The sequence below is a fragment of the Vidua chalybeata genome, chromosome 10 (assembly GCF_026979565.1).
Source record: "Vidua chalybeata isolate OUT-0048 chromosome 10, bVidCha1 merged haplotype, whole genome shotgun sequence".
NCBI lineage: Eukaryota > Metazoa > Chordata > Aves > Passeriformes > Viduidae > Vidua > Vidua chalybeata.
The window spans coordinates 13,801,442-13,819,084 of NC_071539.1; the positions used below are offsets into that span (position 1 = coordinate 13,801,442).

At 38.0% G+C, this 17,643-nt stretch overlaps 1 protein-coding gene across 2 annotated transcripts in view; it reads left to right on the plus strand.

Annotated features, from left to right (window-relative positions):
- Positions 1 to 17,643, plus strand: part of PLOD2 (procollagen-lysine,2-oxoglutarate 5-dioxygenase 2) — a 50,507-nt gene that overhangs the window by 20,934 nt on the left and 11,930 nt on the right. For both annotated transcript variants that reach the window (XM_053952109.1, XM_053952110.1), the window contains exons 4-10: positions 1,139 to 1,302; positions 2,393 to 2,505; positions 4,391 to 4,454; positions 5,280 to 5,377; positions 7,135 to 7,236; positions 10,968 to 11,093; positions 12,703 to 12,824. In XM_053952109.1, coding sequence (XP_053808084.1) covers positions 1,139 to 1,302; positions 2,393 to 2,505; positions 4,391 to 4,454; positions 5,280 to 5,377; positions 7,135 to 7,236; positions 10,968 to 11,093; positions 12,703 to 12,824 — 789 coding nt within the window. The remainder of the gene's footprint in view (positions 1 to 1,138; positions 1,303 to 2,392; positions 2,506 to 4,390; positions 4,455 to 5,279; positions 5,378 to 7,134; positions 7,237 to 10,967; positions 11,094 to 12,702; positions 12,825 to 17,643) is intronic.

The following is a 17,643-nucleotide window of genomic DNA, read 5'->3' on the forward strand; positions in this document are numbered from 1 at the left end:
TTTAAGGTATGTGTGTAGAGCAAGAATATTCCTGTGTTCAGATGAGGAAACTGCAAGGCTGAGATGCTGCCATTAAAATATTCCGCTGCTTCAGTCAGAGGCTAATTTGTGATGTGATTCCAATTTCACTGTCACATTCTTCATGCTGTATAAAGTGAACCTTGAAGTGGGAGGCATTGGCACAGGTCACCCAGAGCAGCTGTGGATGCCAAATCCCTGGCAAATTCCAAGTTCCAGACCAGATTGGATGGGGCTTTGGGCCGGCTGGTCTGGTGTGTGGCATCCCTGCCCATGGTGGGGGGATTGGTTTGTTTGTGTGGTTGTGTTCCCAGCCCCCTGTGCCCACCAGACATTGATTTAGATTTGGTTCAGCCACAAGAAACCACCAGGCTTGGGATGATCCATTCTTACAGGACCTTGGCCAAACCCAGGCAGGTTTCATTCTGGTTTGGCACAGACGTTTGTCTGTGTCTAACAGCCAAAGATGAACCCCACACCTTTAGGTCTGTATCTTCAATAGGAATTGTGACTCAAAGGCAGGTAAATTTCTTCATAAATAGGTATTGTGATACTTTGAGCCTTGTTAAGTCTTCAGCACATTAAAGAGGTTGAAGGAGAAGTCTATGCCTTGTTAGGATGCAATGCACTTTTTATGGGCAACTAGACTTCATTGAGATCTAAGTACATTCTTGATTAAGACTTTTTAGAAAAGTCAGTGCTGTTGTGTTTAGGAATAAGATCATCTAGATTTTCCCAGTGAAACTCATCTAAGTCATTTTTTAGTCCTACTTTTCATCTATTAAGGTTTGATTTTAATTCATTGTTCTTAAAAACATAAGCAAAATACCTGAAATAGGAAAATGAATTTCAGATAAACAAAATGTGAAGAAAAAAGAATGTCCAAAATGTGGAAGACTAAAAAGCAGAAGGAGAAACTACTTTGGATAAGTAGTACTGATTGAAGTTTCTCTCGTAGAAGGGTACAGAATTTTTACATAGTGGTTAAATATTATTTGAGTCATTTTTCAGAATGAAAGGGCTGTTTGGTTTTTAAATTTCAATAGTCCAATGGCTCGTTTTGAACACAGAAACATTACAATGAAACGAACCTAACGGATGAATTGTCTTTCCTTTTAAGCTTTGATGTTATCTTTGCCGGGGGCCCTGAAGAACTGCTAAAGAAATTTCGGGAAACAAATCACAAAGTGGTGTTTGCAGCAGATGGACTAATTTGGCCGGATAAAAGGCTGGCTGACAAGTATCCTGTTGTCCAGAGTGGGAAACGATTCCTGAACTCAGGAGGCAAGTGGGATCCTCAAACACTTGAACTTGAACATGACCCATCTCTGTTATCTGTTCTATGTACTTGTTGCATGTGGAGCTGTTCCTGAATTACCCAAGTACAAAACTGATGACTGGATATGCTGTCATCTTCCCTCCGCACATGAGTACCTTCTCTTCTGTGCTCAGGCATAGTTTTCATTCAAATTTGCACAGTGTGTGTTTGGCAATAACTTGTAAAAAGCAGATAAATATAGTCAGGGTCTAGCAAGCAGCTGTGCATGGCAGCATAATGCTGTGCAAGGATGACCCCATTGCTGCAGAAACAATGCAGTGCACAAGCCTAGCAAAGCAGCACGTGGTGTTTATAGCCTGGTCACAGAATTACAAACTTGGCTGCCTGGTTCCCGATCTCTGCATACAGGGTGGATGTGCTGGCAGCTCTGCTTGGCCTGTCAGCATGGCTTACACAGCTCCTTCTCCAAGGAGTGGGAGCTACTCCCTGTAATCTCAATGATGGATGAATTCTGGAATCCTTTAAATGCCAGCTTTGCTAATAATTTTGCACTTGATTAACACATGTACTGATTCAAACACTGTGCTGTGTAGAAGCTATTGAGTGTATAATTTCTGGGGCAGCCTTCTTCAGTGTGCAGATCTGTTTCTTTCCCTCACCTATCAGTCCTATCTTTTTTTATTTTGGTGTATATTGGTTTTGAGTTGAATTCTCATTGTATTTCTGGCAGTATTTGATTCAGACATCTCTGCCAGTTAGAAGTGATTGATGAAAATGAAACTTTTTCCACAGATGGGCTTCTTGGGAAAGTGATAGTCTGATATCATGCTTTGGCATTCTCAGAATCATCCTGGGCAGGTCTGATTTATTTTTTTCCTTAAAATACCATTAGTATAAAAATAGCCAATAATTATTAACTTTTTGAAACAGACCTGTTACATACCTCAGGAAGAAGATTGGATTTTGAGCTGAGTTTCATAAATTTCATACTTTTTCTTTACTGGCAACATTCAGAATGAAGTCCCTGGTTGTTGGACAGTGTTGGCAGGGTAGTGCTTTTTTATAGAAATAACCCATGTGTGTGTGATGTTGCAGGATTCATTGGTTACGCTCCATCCATAAATCGTATTGTGCAGCAATGGAATCTGCAGGATAATGATGATGACCAGCTGTTTTACACCAAAATCTATGTTGACCCATTGGCAAGGGTAGGTAGTAACTCGCTTTCTCTTTTCTTTCTGCTTGAAATAGCATGCTGCTCCTCATAAAACACCAGGAGATGAAAAGACAAGGAATGCTGTCTATACTGGAGTGCCATGTTGACAATTATTTGTTTTCCTGAGGTTCCTACTGCTGGAATGATGAACAGGCTCCCAAAGGGTCACGACTTGATATACTATTTCAGGCTGTCTTCAGACCCAGGCAGGTTGTGCTTCATTGTTAGAAATAACAGCTCTGAGGTATATGATCAGACACATTTATCTCAATGAGGGTCCTATGTACTTGGCAGTTTGATGGTCAGAGAATGTGGCATTTTGCCAGGGTGTGACTGAACTACTTGCTGATCTAGTGTTTTATACTTTGGCTTGCTGCCATTTCAGATCCTGCCTTCAGCTTTCTGTGCAAATATGTTCAATAAAGCTGCTTTGTAAATTTTTGGTGAAGACCTCTCTATGTCCTCACTTAACGGAGTTCTCTGCTGAGTTGCAACATTAAAGCATGATAGGTGTTAGAGGTGTGTCCCTGATGCTGGAAAAAGAGGGATATTGATGCAAAAAGACTTTAGAAGCTGATACAGAAGAATTTTGAGAAGGATTTTAGTAATTTGTATGCTTAAGGCAGATGCAAAGTTTTTGAAATATATACATGTTGTTTCTGGCATAATGTAATGGAAAATCAGGTCTGTTTGGATACAGTTCAGAAATAGAATATTTCTGTTGGAAGGGACCTACAGTGATCATCTAGTCTGACTGGCTGACCAGTATCAGCCAGAGTGTTACTAAGCTCATTGCCCAAATGCTTTTTAAGTACCTGACAGGCTGGAGGTATTGACAACCTCTCTAGGAACTGATCCAGGGTTTGACCACCCTGTTCATAAAGAAATCCTTCCTAATGTCTAAATCTGTCCAAGGGAAGTCTGACCCTTCCCTGGTGCAGCTTTGAACCGTTCTCACCAGCTCAGCACCTCCCTCTCCCTTTCCCCTGCTCAGGAAGCTGTAGGGAGCACGGAGTGGCCCCTCAGCCTGCTCCTCTAGACAAACCTCAGCTGCTCCTCACAGGAAATTCCTTCCAGCCTTTAATGTCTGAGTTGCTTACATGCAAGTTCAGTCAGATGCCAGGTATGCAATTGAAGAGACAGGGTGTAGAGATATTAAAGCTGATTCTGCATCCAAGTCAGAAGTAATGTAATTACTTGTCTAAGTGAATTGTCTTCTAGACCAAAACTGTGTATCTGTGCAGAGCACTGCTGCACCATGATTCAAAACACTTCCATGGTGCTTACTGTACATCACCACTCATTCTTTGTATAGTAATAATATGCCCAGTGTTGTAGAATGTGTAAGATGATCTTGGAAGACCAAAACAAAGGACGTCATCCGTTTTTAAGTGTGTTTTAAATGTTACATACTTGAATCAACATTTTAAAAACGGTAAAACATGGTATTTAAAGTAAGCTAGGATTAGTAATACAACATTAGGAACATGCTTTAATCACCAGTGTTTTCTATTCTGACATGCTACTTCATGATACTTAAATTTGACTTTTATATTTTTGTGACTCTGAAACACAGCATGTTTTGTTTCTTGGCCAAGACTTGTTAATTTTTTTTTTAAGAGACAACTTTTCTTTGGCTTATACTGCTAAATTGCAGTTCCTGTGGAGGGTTATGACCTTTATCCTTCAAGTTTAAAGTTTCTGCATATGCAAAACTGATTGCTATAGAACTGCACAACTTGGGAACACATAAAAATATAGCAATTTGAAGAACACATTTTCCCTGATTCCTTGCTGCCACTGTGGTATAATTGCAGTGTTACTGTAAAAACATTGGCTTTTAGAATGCCTCAACAGCTTTGGTACTTTGATTTCAGGAGCACATTAACATTACTTTGGACCACAAATGTACAATTTTCCAGACCCTAAATGGAGCTGTTGGTAAGTGTATGATTGGCACATTGTGTGTTTCATTAACTGTTATTAACACTTCTTTTTTATGCTTAACCATGTATGTAGTTCTTTAAACATGTGCTTATTTTTAAGGAAGTGTTTGGATGGGTAAACCTAATCACCAGATTAGATACAAGTCTTTTGGGTTGATTATTAATTGAATTCTCTCATTGTAAAATATTTGATTTAAAATGGAAAAAATAGTTTAAAATAAATGAAGTTAGCAGTAAAAACAGAGTTAAGGATAATTTTTCTATCTGCTTTTCCAAAACTTAATTACAGGAGTAAGATTAGTAATTAAAATTGCATTTTAGATGTTCTCAAGCAAACGGCTATACATAGTGAAGTAGAATGTAGAATAATGTAGAATTTCCTTTATTTGACTGTCAATGAATTTAATGGAATTTAAATTAAACTGTCATTTAAACTGAATTTAAATGGAAAAATGCATCTCTGCAAACTTCCTTTCTTACACCTGATGTCCAATTTTGGAACAACATTTTGTAGTCAGATCATATCTGAAATAACTGATTTCTCTATAAATAGCATTTGCTCTAAATTAGAATTATTTTTAAAGCAGATTTTATTCCAATACTGAAGCTGCTGATGAGAAACGATGAAGTTTGGTATCACCTTATTTATCATAAGGAGCTTAGAATTCAAGATCTAGTTAAAAAAAGTGAACAAAATCTTCTAAATAAATAATACTGACAGTGGTAGCAACAGCAAGGTATATTGTATCGGCAAGGACTTAAAAACTCTGAAATTTTAGCTTTTTTTATGAACTTACTGTACTGCTTTGTTGATTTGCAGATGAAGTCCTTTTGAAATTTGAAGAAGGAAAAGTAAGAGCAAGGAATTCAGTGTATGACACCCTACCAGTCACCATTCATGGGAATGGTCCAACTAAAGTGAGTGACAGTTTGGTTTTATTTTCATGTAAAACCAAAACATCCATGAGGAAAAAAATAAAATGGTAGAAGGGTATGAAACAGTCATAGCACACCACCAGTGCACATTTCCATTTAATGTTGTTAGGAATTGAGGGGATAAAAAAACCCTTCGAATTCATGTTATTCTGCTCTCACTGTAACTTGATATTGCTGCTGAAACAACTCATTTTGCTCCCAAATTCATCATAGCATGGGGCATTAGAAGCAAGTAAGCTTGTGTTAATTGGTTCACTAACACAGAGCTGTTCTTGAAGCGAGTGAAGGATGTCCATCTGGTTATTGCCAAGCAGAACAATGGGGGGCAGGAGAATCTAGCGCAGAGTGATGGGCTGGGATACAAAACAGTAACACATCTGTTCCTACCCTAGATCCAGGTGTGTATACACATATATAAAAAAACTACATTGCATTTAGGCAAAAGAGGAAATCTCTCTAAGTGTATCTGTGTAGGTACAGGTGTGGCTGGCTTTTGCCATTGCCTTCAGTGTCACTGATCACTGCTGTCAGTGTGCCCATGGCTTGTCAGCTTTGGGCACATGGTAGAGCCCTGTCTGCCCTGTGAAATAGCTGTTTTGACAGATTCTGTTCATGTCTAAGGATTCAGTGGTTCAGAGGTCCCTGCACAGTTTCTCTGAGAGAAATGGCTGTGTTGTGGTAATATGGCAGCTGCATCTCTTTGTTCTGTGCCCAGAAGTGAAAGGTGTATTGTTTACAGTAGTGTCTGTTGGGTGAAGGATTGAGCATGGCTTCTACTTTCTTCTGAATAAATGTTCCTTACTGTAGCTCCTTATTTTCACAAAAATGCCTTTCAGGAGAATGAAGTAAAGTTTGAAAATCACTAATCTCTGCTGCTTCTTTATTTTTATACTTGTATTTTGATTTTGGAGTTAGTGAATATAATGTTGCCTTTATCTGTTTGCCTTATAACTACTCATTAGGGGTGAAATGTATGACTAATTCCTTCCATTTTTGCCTCAATTCAATCCTCAAATTCAGTCATCACTGGCTTTGCTGATATGTTGCCAACAGAAGAAAGGTTCTATATTCTACAGTTGGGCAAACAGTTTAGGATGGAACTTCTTATACTAATGCAAGAATTATGCTACAACTCCAAAACAGTAAAAAAAACAACTCCACCTCTGCCTGTAGTGATGTTTTAAAAACAAAGAGGAAACTTTTGCTATGCATCACTTTGTCAGTGTGGTTAAATTGTTCTGTTTTAAACCCAGGATAAAATCACAAAGACAATAATATATTAGGCAAAAAGTTTTCTCTAGTTAATAAATAAACTAGCATAAAAAAAATTCCCGGAATTCACTCCCAATAGTTAAAAGATTTTATTAATGAGAAACTTCTCCTTTGTACTTAATCTCTCCAATCTGCAGATTAGTAAATTACATTGGTTAGATACACTTCTTGAAATGCATACCAAATAATTTTTACATTCTGATCTGTAATACTTTTATTTTTCACCTGAAGTCCATGTCATTTTTATGAAATACTTATTTTTTTAGACTTCATGGTACATATGTAATCTCTATTTTGTCAACAAAAAGAATAAAGTAAAATTTTTACCTGCTATTTTTTTATGTTTGTTTTCTGTCAGTTGCCTTTAGTTACAAGTGATTAAATGAGTAAACCTGAATTGTTTGAAAGGTACAGATCATCCTTTGCATGCATCTTTCATTAATTTGAATTGTTCATTTATGTATCAGATTCAGTTGAATTATTTGGGAAACTATATTCCTAATGCTTGGACACGGGAAGCTGGCTGCAGTGTTTGTGATTTGGACTTACTAGACCTGTCAGCAGTAAAGGTAAGAGCACTCTGCCCTGGTACAAGGCCCTTTTGGCTGCAGCTGATAGGTGTTCAGTGATTTCTGAGGCCAAGTGCCTGCTTCATGCAATATGTTTTACTACTTTCAGGAATATTTTTATGCATGTATTTTAATATAGCTTTGCACAGTATTACTGAAGGTGATGCCATCCCCAAAAGCCCTCCAGATTTCCACCTCTGTTCACTGAGGGTGAATGAACAATTTTTGAATTGTGCAAGGTTCTGGAGAATAATTAGAATTTTGGAAGAGGTAGAAAAAACCCTAGATATTTCAGATTTTTTGACCTACAAAACAGTCAATATGCATAATTTGATCAACATCTGTTGCAAATAGAGTTTAATAGTCAACTAACATGGTTACAATAACTATTTTCTGAGATTAAACAGTCCAAAACTGATTTGCCTTGTCAAGGACAATACCCGTATTTGTATTATGTAAGCAAATGTGTTTCTGTAGAAAGAGATCTGGATTTCAGTACAGTTTTCAGAATTCTTGTGGGACAAATATACACATACACGTGGCATATGTGTATATCCAGTACTTGGCAGCTTTGGCTCCTCCACTCCAAGCATGATTTCTTTCATGTCTCTGTAAATATTTCAGCTTGTACACAGTCAATTTGAGGCAGAGTAAATACTGAGCTCTACCATGTGGAACTGTAAGACTTGGACGAAAAAGTAAATTCTGATTACGTCTAACAGGATCTTTCCAGCAGATGTTTCATTTCTGTTCTGTATTGACGATTTGAATGAGAACAGGTCTTAAATCATGTTGAGGATAGCATGAAAGAAATAGTGGCTTGTTATCTTTGTAATGAAAGGAAAAACTGAAAGAATTTCTGGGCAATAAGTAGCTAATGGACTGGTATATAAACTAAAAAAGTTATTGCTGGAGTTTTAATAACTTTCAGATTCTTTCTCTGTTTTTAAATTTTATTTTTGCTTTTAAGATAAACATTTGAATGGTGTTATAATTAATGTTTGCACTACCATTATAAAGTTTACCTGAGGAAAAGATATTGTCAAAGATTTTTTCCAATGGTGTTGGTAATTAAGACATGTTTTTGGAGCAGTTAAATCTTAAAGCCAGTAAGGGGGATGCAATGATTTACTGGATAGCTTCCTATAGTTTATGTACACCTACTTGGAGTGTGTCTTCTTTACTGTAATGCATTTGGACTTCATGCCTCTCTCACTCTGCCAGAAGAAATAACAAGGCTTTTCCTTGGCCTCAGTGGAAGTGTTTACTTCAGGCATTTCTAAGTACCCAGCAGGATTTTGTTTTCTGAACATGCTCTCTGTTCAGGCCAGTCTGGTTGCTGCTTAATAAGAAATTTTCAGTGAAAAGAGCAGTTCCTGTCCTGTGCCTCTAATAATTTTCTCCATATTGTTTTATTTAACTGGCTGCATTTATACATTCATGTCTTCTGAGGATTTTGCTTGTTTTTTGGGATTGCCTACAAAGGAGCTCAGAGGTACATATGCATGGTCTTTTGCTCAGTCCTTATCCTTTTGACAGAAACAGGATCTCCTGGGCTGCAGTTATGGCTGAGGTGTGGGAAAACTCAGTAACTGCTCTCTTTAGTAATGTCAGCAGCCTGTGCCACCCCCAAATTAGCCACCTTTTCAGGTAGAAGCAGCATAATGGAAAAGTTGAAGAGAGCACCTGGACTCAATAAGTGCAAATTTTTGCTAAGGGGTTTTTATTTTGTTTTGTTCTTTTTTTCTGAAACCTAAATTAAGTTTGGTACCCAATTTAACCTCCCTAGAAATGCTTTTAAATTCTAATGCTTCTTACTGGTGTGGAGACTTTCCAATGTGGCTGAAAAGAATGATCTCACTCCTCTTCTTATTTCACTGGCAACTCTTGTGGCAAGAGATCATGGACTTTGTACAATTGTACTGAGACATTGTCCTATATTTCTTCCAAAAATTGTCTTACACTCAACTACTGTTTATTAAAAAGTAAACTTTTAAAGTCAAATACATGACTTCACTGAAAATGAGAAAATCTGCCAGATAAAATGTAGCATCTGGGTGCAGACTGGGTATTCCCAAAGTTGCTTTGCTGAGAGGCAACTTTTGATTTCAAAATGTTCATTGTGACCTAGATTCAGATTATGCAGTGACAACTCCTTGTGGTAAACCAAAGTCTGAAATGATGAACTCTGTGCTTTGAGGAGATGCAATTTACAGGAATTTTTACCCCTAATTTTTTAAACACCATTGTGCTTTGGTCACACTGAGATTTCAGTGTAGAGCCAAGTGGTTCACGTTTCAGTGTAATGAAGCAGTGTCAGTCATTCCTCATTGTCCCCATAGCCTTGGCACATCCAGCCTGAACCTCTTTCTCTTTCCCCTGGAGAATAAGGGGAGAATGACTCTGAGTTAGAAAAGTGTACAAAGTACAATGACTGCAGCAGTTGTAGCACTGGTAGCTCAGTGTGCTCAGCTTAGCCTGGGCAGCTTTCCTTGTCCCTGGCCATCGTGGGACCAGTGCCTGTGACAGCCTCAGCAGTGCCAGCAGAGAGGGGCACAGGTGCTTTCTTGCAGACACACAGCACATTGCTGGTCAGTTGTTCTGGAGTTCTTGGGGTATCAGTGTGGCTGTGCTTTCCCAGCAGTCCTTATGAGCTTTGCAGATGCAGCTGTGAGCAGGAGGGGTCAGGGTAAACACTGGCTGTTTCTGGGTTCCCATGTAGACAGTGACACTGTGAAACCTCAGCATGTGTTGATGCTTTATCCAGACACTTCTCAAGTGGGTGTTGGCCTGCTTAAAGAGCTAGCTGGCAGCCTTTTATGCTCATATAAAGTGTCTCTCTGAGCCTTGTAATGAATTAGATTTTTATAGTAATTGTCTGGTTTAGAGGTGGAAATAATTTTTAGTCAGTATATTTCTTTGTGCAGGAGTTGAGATCTTTGAAGGTTAAATTTTTTTTGTCTTGCATACTGCAGTAATACACATCAGGACTACAAAAAAAGTACTGTCTGTTTCTTTTAGTGGTCATGATCTCATGATCTCTATCAAGCACATATAAAGCAGCCAAATACCATCAAAAGTTGTGAATTTACTCTAAAATAAGGTCCATGAAAGTTCAGTATTCTTGGATGTAAGGATAGCAGCTCTGTTAGTTTATTAAAGATCTTTCTAAAATCAGTGCATGGGGAAGGAATGCAGGGCCCAGTTAAAATGAATGGGGAGAAATAATGCATATACATTTATGGAAGGGTATTGCAGTCTTTAGCTTAAAGTACAACTGAGTAAAATATTTTGTGGAATTTATTCTTTAAGTATTTTTTAAAAACTGCTCTCCCCTATATTTTCTTGTAAATGTAATCTGTGTCTGTATCTTGTTTAAAAAAAAAGAATTTGCCATTCTGTTCTAGGTATATTTCCTTAAATGATTCTTTTGCTGTTTTAGTGGGTTTTTTAAAGTTAGAATTTTGAAATCATATTACATTATTTTCTACTTCTGGTGTGTGTTATTAAATGCAAAGAGTTTCATACCAACATTAAATCCATTATCTTTGCTTATTTTGTGAAGCCAGTGAAAATAAATGGGGTGCATAGCGCTTTTGAGCACACTGGTTTTGATTGTTTGAAAGCTGTGTGGACTAAGTTTACTACATGACATGAGTTGCTCTTTACTATAACTAATCTTAGAAAAGAGGCAAGTCTTATTGGTTGTATCAAAATATCATTTTTTTTAGGAATATCCAAGAGTAAAAATTGGTGTTTTCATTGAACAACCCACTCCTTTCCTAACTAAATTTTTAGACAGACTGTTGACTCTGGACTACCCACGGGAGGCGCTCAGTATCTTCGTTCATAATAATGTAAGTATGACTTTATCATTGCACAAAGCTTCAATTTTGGAAATTATGCAATGAATCAAAGTGTGGAGTATATGGATTTGATATAATAACACAGTTAAAATGCATAGGAAGAGATAATCCTTCTGAGTTTAGTATGCAGAGCTGGAAAAATTAAATGAAATTGTGTCAGGACTTACTGAAGTCTATTTAAAGAAACTGCTTAGATTATTTTACTAATGAAAAAATGTATTTTGAAGTGTGTGCTTCTGGAGGAAGTACTGACTGACATAAAACAATAGAGTAAAATAAGAACAGAGCAGTTCCAGTTGGAAGGGGCCTGCAATGACCACATGGGCTGCTGACCACTTCAGGACTGAGCAGCAGCGATACCAAATCATTAACAACTGCCACCTGATAGTTGACATGGAACCTGTTTTACATCTTGCTGGTATCCCAGTGCATTTTTGTTTCTGTTGGCACTCCTGCTGGGTCCCATGGAAAGATTGGTGTGTTCAGATATATTTTGACTGGCACTGCAGATGATAAGTTGAATCATTTTGAATACTCCCTGCTAATTACCTAATGATCTGGCATTGCTGATACTTCCCCAGCGACTTCTGTCAGTATTGCTGTTTTGGGCAGCCTGATCCAGTGGAAGCTCTCCCTGCCCAAGGCAGGGGGGCTGGAAGAAGATGATATTTAAAGTCCCTTCCAACCCAAATCATTCTGGAATTCTGTGATTTTAATGAGTGAGGTGTCGAATGTGTGCAATTCTTTTGGAAGAAAATGAGGCTGGAAGAGAAATGGGAGTAAAATTTAGTTGTACCCCTCTTCAGTGTGCATACATTGCTGTTGATACGATAGCAAAAAGGGGATCAGTAATAGAAGTAGAGCTTATCTCTAAAGTGTTCATTGTGGTTTTGTAAGGGGATTTTGAGGGTATAAATGTAATGGTCACATGGGAATTGTAGGCTATGGAGGTTTTGTAGCTTGAGCCAAAAGTTTTATGGTGTTTGAAATGGAATATAAAGACTGAACAGCTTTTTATTATAGAGGGGGAAAACCCCTACCCGATATTTCAATTATTCTAATGTCAGCCATAATAGGCAAAAGCTACAATGAGGGCACTGGTTTGGAAGGATTGTGTGCAGCTGAGAGCTCTTAAATACAGATAAATAGAGAGGTAAGGGGGAGGATAAATAGAAATTAAAGGAACAATCAGAGGGACTGCATCTTAAAGAAACAATGGCTGTGCCTGTACAATTTGGTATAGGTTCAGCTTCCTCTCTAAAGTGGAGAGTGGAGTGGCATAAAAAACTGCATGCCACTGGGGTTGTAGGATGGGTTTTAAAGACTGCAACATAAATATCCTGAAAAATACTGCATAGATAGGTTTTGAATCTTGCATTGTTGTACAGCTTTGAGTAACATCGCTGACATGTTGGATTATTTTCCTAAAATTTTGGACAGAGGAGGTTCATTTTAATGACAGATATACTGGAATATCTTCAAACACTGTTTGGCATCTGTTTCTTTAGGACAGAATACAGCGTGTTCTTGGACACTGTGTTTATGATTCATAGTTATTGGTGCCTTACATTTGTGATAAAAAATGTTTACATGATTACAGGAGGTTTACCATGAAAAGCACATCAAGAAATTCTGGGAAAAAGCCAAGAACATTATCAGAAATTTTAAAATTGTTGGACCTGAAGAAAACCTGAGTCAAGCAGAAGCCCGGAACATGGGAATGTAGGTTCTAATTTATAAATCTGTTATTTTGATGCATACACTCACATGTTTTCATCTTGCATGTGTATTATTTTGTGCCTTTAATGTTTACATATTCACCTGTGAAAATGGGAGCTTTTGTGGTAGAAAAGATCTAGACATAAGATGTGAATTGTCAAGTGTTTTATGGTTTCTGTCTAAGATAAAAAGCTGTTGATCATTGTGAAAAAATCTATCTGGTTTGGGCTACTTCAATAGTCTGTCGTCTTGTGATGAAGTAGACAATGCATGGTGTTTTTTTTATTTTCCAGTGACCTTACTGCTGAATTTTTTTCATTTTTGCATTGGGTATGCTTTTAACAATTGCTCTTTTGTTGTCCTAGTGCTTACTCTTTTTTTCTTTTTTCTTAAGTGACATTATATTTAAGTACACACATGGTTAAAACTTGACCTGGATGTACAGGTGACCAAATTCTGTTTCCTCCTGTGGTTCAAAGAGGCAGGAATATCCTTCAGAAGTGCTCTAGCAGAAATTTCTCACAAAGGCAACTGACTTTATCTTATGTTTGGTCTTGCTTTTTTCTTTTATTCTTACTAGTGTATCCAAAACTTTAGCTTTTAACCCTGGCACTTTCTGTGCCCAAAGTTGAACCTTGTCAGCCCTGCCTGTCACAGGGTCTCTTCAGTGCTGCAGCTGGCTCCTACAGAGTGCCTTGTGGCTCTGCCAGTGCATCAGCCACATGATGGAGTTTCTCAGCCCAGGATCCCACCAGGATCAGGACCGCCTTGCTGTGGCCCTGCAGCAGGATTCATTCAATGATAATACTTTGACTCACCCTTCCACCAAATCTCCCCTGAGTGTCAGAGCAGAGAAGTTAATTTCAAAAGGCCATTTTCTATTCAGAGGTTGAGCATAGGCTGCTCATAGCCTCAGCTGAAAGAATGAAGGTCTTGACTCTCTGTGGTGTTCTTGGAAATTTGTTTGAATGGGGCTTTGTTGTGCTGAAGCCATTGGAAAACTGATTTGTCTGAGGTCCAAACTTCTCCCCTCGCCTTTCTAGGAAAGCTGCAGATGTCCAGTGGTAGTCTAAGCACCCATTCATATGTTTATAAATCATTCTTTCTCTGTTTCTAATACTCTCTAAAGCAGATGTACCATGTTGACAAACTTTTTTTGGTGTATGTTACGTGTAACTGAGGTGGAGTTTCTGGAGTCGCCTTTTGCTCTTTGTTGTTATATGGACAACATAAGGCAGAATCTTCAGTGTAATCAGTATCTATAGTAATACTAAATCTCACCCAAAGACCTGGAAACCTGTCATCTTTTGGTAGAACCTACTGACTTATAATGACAGAGCTTTTGATATATGGTCCCTGCTTGATCTGTGGATAAAAAGAAATAGTAATTCACATGTATATTTGCACAAAGTCATTTTGAGTCCTGTTTGAAAGACAGGTAGATAATTGTGTGATGTTATCCATTGTATGGATGTAATTTGACCCACGTTGTTCCAGTTTTGAAAGGCCCCTTTGATAAAGATTCTGTCCTAAGAGATACACAGAGAAAACCTGAAGTACAATGCGTGTGGAATGAGACCACGGCAAAGCACTGAATTGTCCAAAAAGTGTGAAACCTAGTAGTAAGATTTTCCCAGTAAACAATGTGGATGTAATTCCACAGCTCCTTTCAATTTGTCTGAAGCAGATTTGATTAATCTGCTGCTTGCTTTGCACACCTGGTGTGCTTGGCTGCCCTTGTGAACATCACTGACTTCACTGGAACAAACACATTTTACATTTCTTTAAAAAGTCTAGCTTGGAAGTCTGGGATGTTCAAGGTGAAGGAAGTAACTATAAAAAAATATTTGTTTTCAGCCCTTCATCTGGCTTTGATCATCAAACCTCATTTATTTCTCACCAATACTGCAATGGGAATAATTTGAAAAGAGTGGTTCTTCAAACTTGCTTATTGTTCTGATTTAGAGATTCAGATTCAGTCTTCTGATTCATCTTCTCCTGCCTCTACCTGCATTACTGACAGATAGAACAAAACTATCTGCCTCAAATACTTGCTTTCTCTTCTTTTCCAAATCTGCTATTAGTGTCTCTCTGTTAGTTTCGGGTAAATTTGGAATTAATTTGATCTTCTCACTTGCACATTTCACACTGAGTCTATTTAGTTGGAGAAACCTAGCAGGGTTTAGTTAATACAAAGAGGGGCACTTAAGCATTGAAGGTCTAGTTTGTTTCCAGCAGAATACTTTGGAGTAAATAATGCAGTTTGATCAGTTTTCTCCTCACCTCTCTTCTTCTTGGCTTTTGGCTCAGTAAAAAATGGTGATAAATCATAATGAGATTCTCAGTAAATGACACTCTCATGTCAGTATAAATGTGAGAAAATAACCTTTATTCAATTTCACCCATAGCCTTGCAGCAAACTTTGGTCACCTTTTCTCATTCACATAATAAGGAGTAATTGAAGCATTTAATTTATTGCTTCTTCCTCTCATGTGCTTGTGAAAGTTGGATAGGTGTTGGAAAGGATCCAAAGTTGTTCAGTCTGCAAAACTTTTTAGAATTGAGCAATACTGGGAAACAGGAGTGCCCAACTTTCCTTCTTGTGGGCTGAATTGAGATAAAAAGGAAGCAAAACTAAGAAGAATAAAGAGAAGAAAGGTTTAGCTGCTTGTTGTCTGAATATTTTCTCTGCATTTTTGTCACTTGAAACACTTGTGTGGCATTTCCATGTCTGTCTTTTTTTAGCCTTTGTCTGTAAGGTGTGAGTTCTTACAGTTAGTTCTTTTTTTCTTTAAGGAAAAATCATCTTTGCTTCTGCCTTGGTTGCAGATGAGATTTCAGCCAGCTGTTACAGAATTTGTTATGACAGAAAAAATAAAAAGCAATTAAATATGTTCAAGTAATAACAGAAAGTTGGGAAATATTAACTTCAGAGATTTTATTTATAAAATGTATGTTTTCCATAATATTTTTTTCTCCTGGTACTTACAGCCTTCAGGGTTTCTCTTTTGGGGGAGTTGGTGCTTTTTTGTTCCTCACTCAAAAATATTAGTAACAGAGCAGGGTAGGAATTTCCCAAAACTTTATAAAAAATCTCAGCTTTTAAGTGGGAATGTGCACATTTTAATGGAAGTTCACATTGAAAGCTTTCAAAAATTTCAGGCAAAAGAGTAGAGAGATCAGAGCCAGAGTTCATTGACAGCACTGTTGAATTTTGAGTCATGTTTGAGGTCTCCCATGTGTTTCTTGAAGGAGGGTATTAAGTCATTGTCTCTGAGTTGCCATTTGATATTGATAAACAATGGCATGGACACTGGAGGGAGAAGGACACAGCCTTTGAGCAGGGCAAGTATCGTGGCTGTGGGGGAAGGAAGATCAGGGATTAAACCTCTGTCTCCCAGATGTCAAGTGTTTTCTGTTAGAGACTGGAGTTTCTGGAGCTGCTTCTCCAGAACACTTCAGCAGTTTTGGGTTTCAGTCTCAGATGGAGGAGTAACACTGAATTTTGAGTGTTGCTGAAAACATTTTCCACTCATAGCTGATTTCAGTAATTTCTAGATGTGATGACTGTGGTAACAATGCTTTAACCTGAGATGCAAAACTAAACATCAGTGCTTTATCTGTTTCCTGGATTTATTTTCTCTTAGTGATGGTTGATGTGAATGTGTTTATGCTGTTGTGGCTGTCTGGAGAGATGCAAATTGTAACCCTAAATGGCAGGAGATGTCATCCAGGCTTTTGGTTGCAGACTTGTATCTGGAGCACCTTTTCTTTCAGAGGTCTCAGTGGTTTCATGGTTTCAGTGCTCTCCCTCTGGGCTTGCAGTCCATATTTGGAATTGTATTTCCAAACTGAGAGGTCTGAAAATGATAAATTGATTAGACAAGTTCAAACTATGTCTAAAAAAAAGAGAGATGGCTTAATGGCAGAGAAATTGGGTAGACAATATGTCTCTGTTACAACCAAGTAGACCCTTGGAATATCTCAGTGGAAAGTGTGATGAGGGGAAGAGCTGTGACATTCTCCCATTTTCAGATGAGGTCACTGTTCCAGATGGACTTGTGGTTTGTAAACTCAGTCAGACATCACTCTGATTGCAAAATACTTTAAACTGGTCTGCTGAGCTGAGCTTCACACTGCCAACCAAAAATCTTGGCTTTCTTCTAGATTGTTCTTAATTGCTGGACTGAAATTGCTCTAAGTGATGTACAAGGACACAACTTTCTTTTCAACATTTGGTCTTACTTCAGAGCAGGTGGAGTGGAAAGCAAGTAGATTGAAGGTTTTAGCCATTGAATGTAGATAGGGAAGCATTTTACACATGAACTTTGCCAGAAAGCATTTTTCACGTGTTCCTTGGAGTGACCTGGATATGCATACAAATAGTTTCACATATAATCTGGGATTTCCACATCTGGAGAGGTTAGCATGCAGTGTAAGAAATACCACTCTAAAGCATGACAATATAAAGGGTTACATTTATTTCCTTGGGCAAAGCTACTGGGAAACACTGAACGCCTAAAGAGAATATGCATTAATTTCTGGAGAGTGTCCTTGCTTTATTAATTTTGACTGAAACTTTTATCATTTTCTTTCTCTCCATCTGAAACCTGTAGTGTTCTGGGGAGATTTTTGTTAGTGACCTTAAAGTGCAAAGGATCACCAAATGGCAAAACTTCATGCTTGCAGCATAATTCTTCCAGCATTTTCAGATACAAGCCATCATGTCAAATGTGGAAGATAAGTTCTGCCATGTGGTGAACCAGTCTTCAACACTGTAGAGAAAGAAATTGGAGGGAAAAATAAGCCAAAATAGTAACCT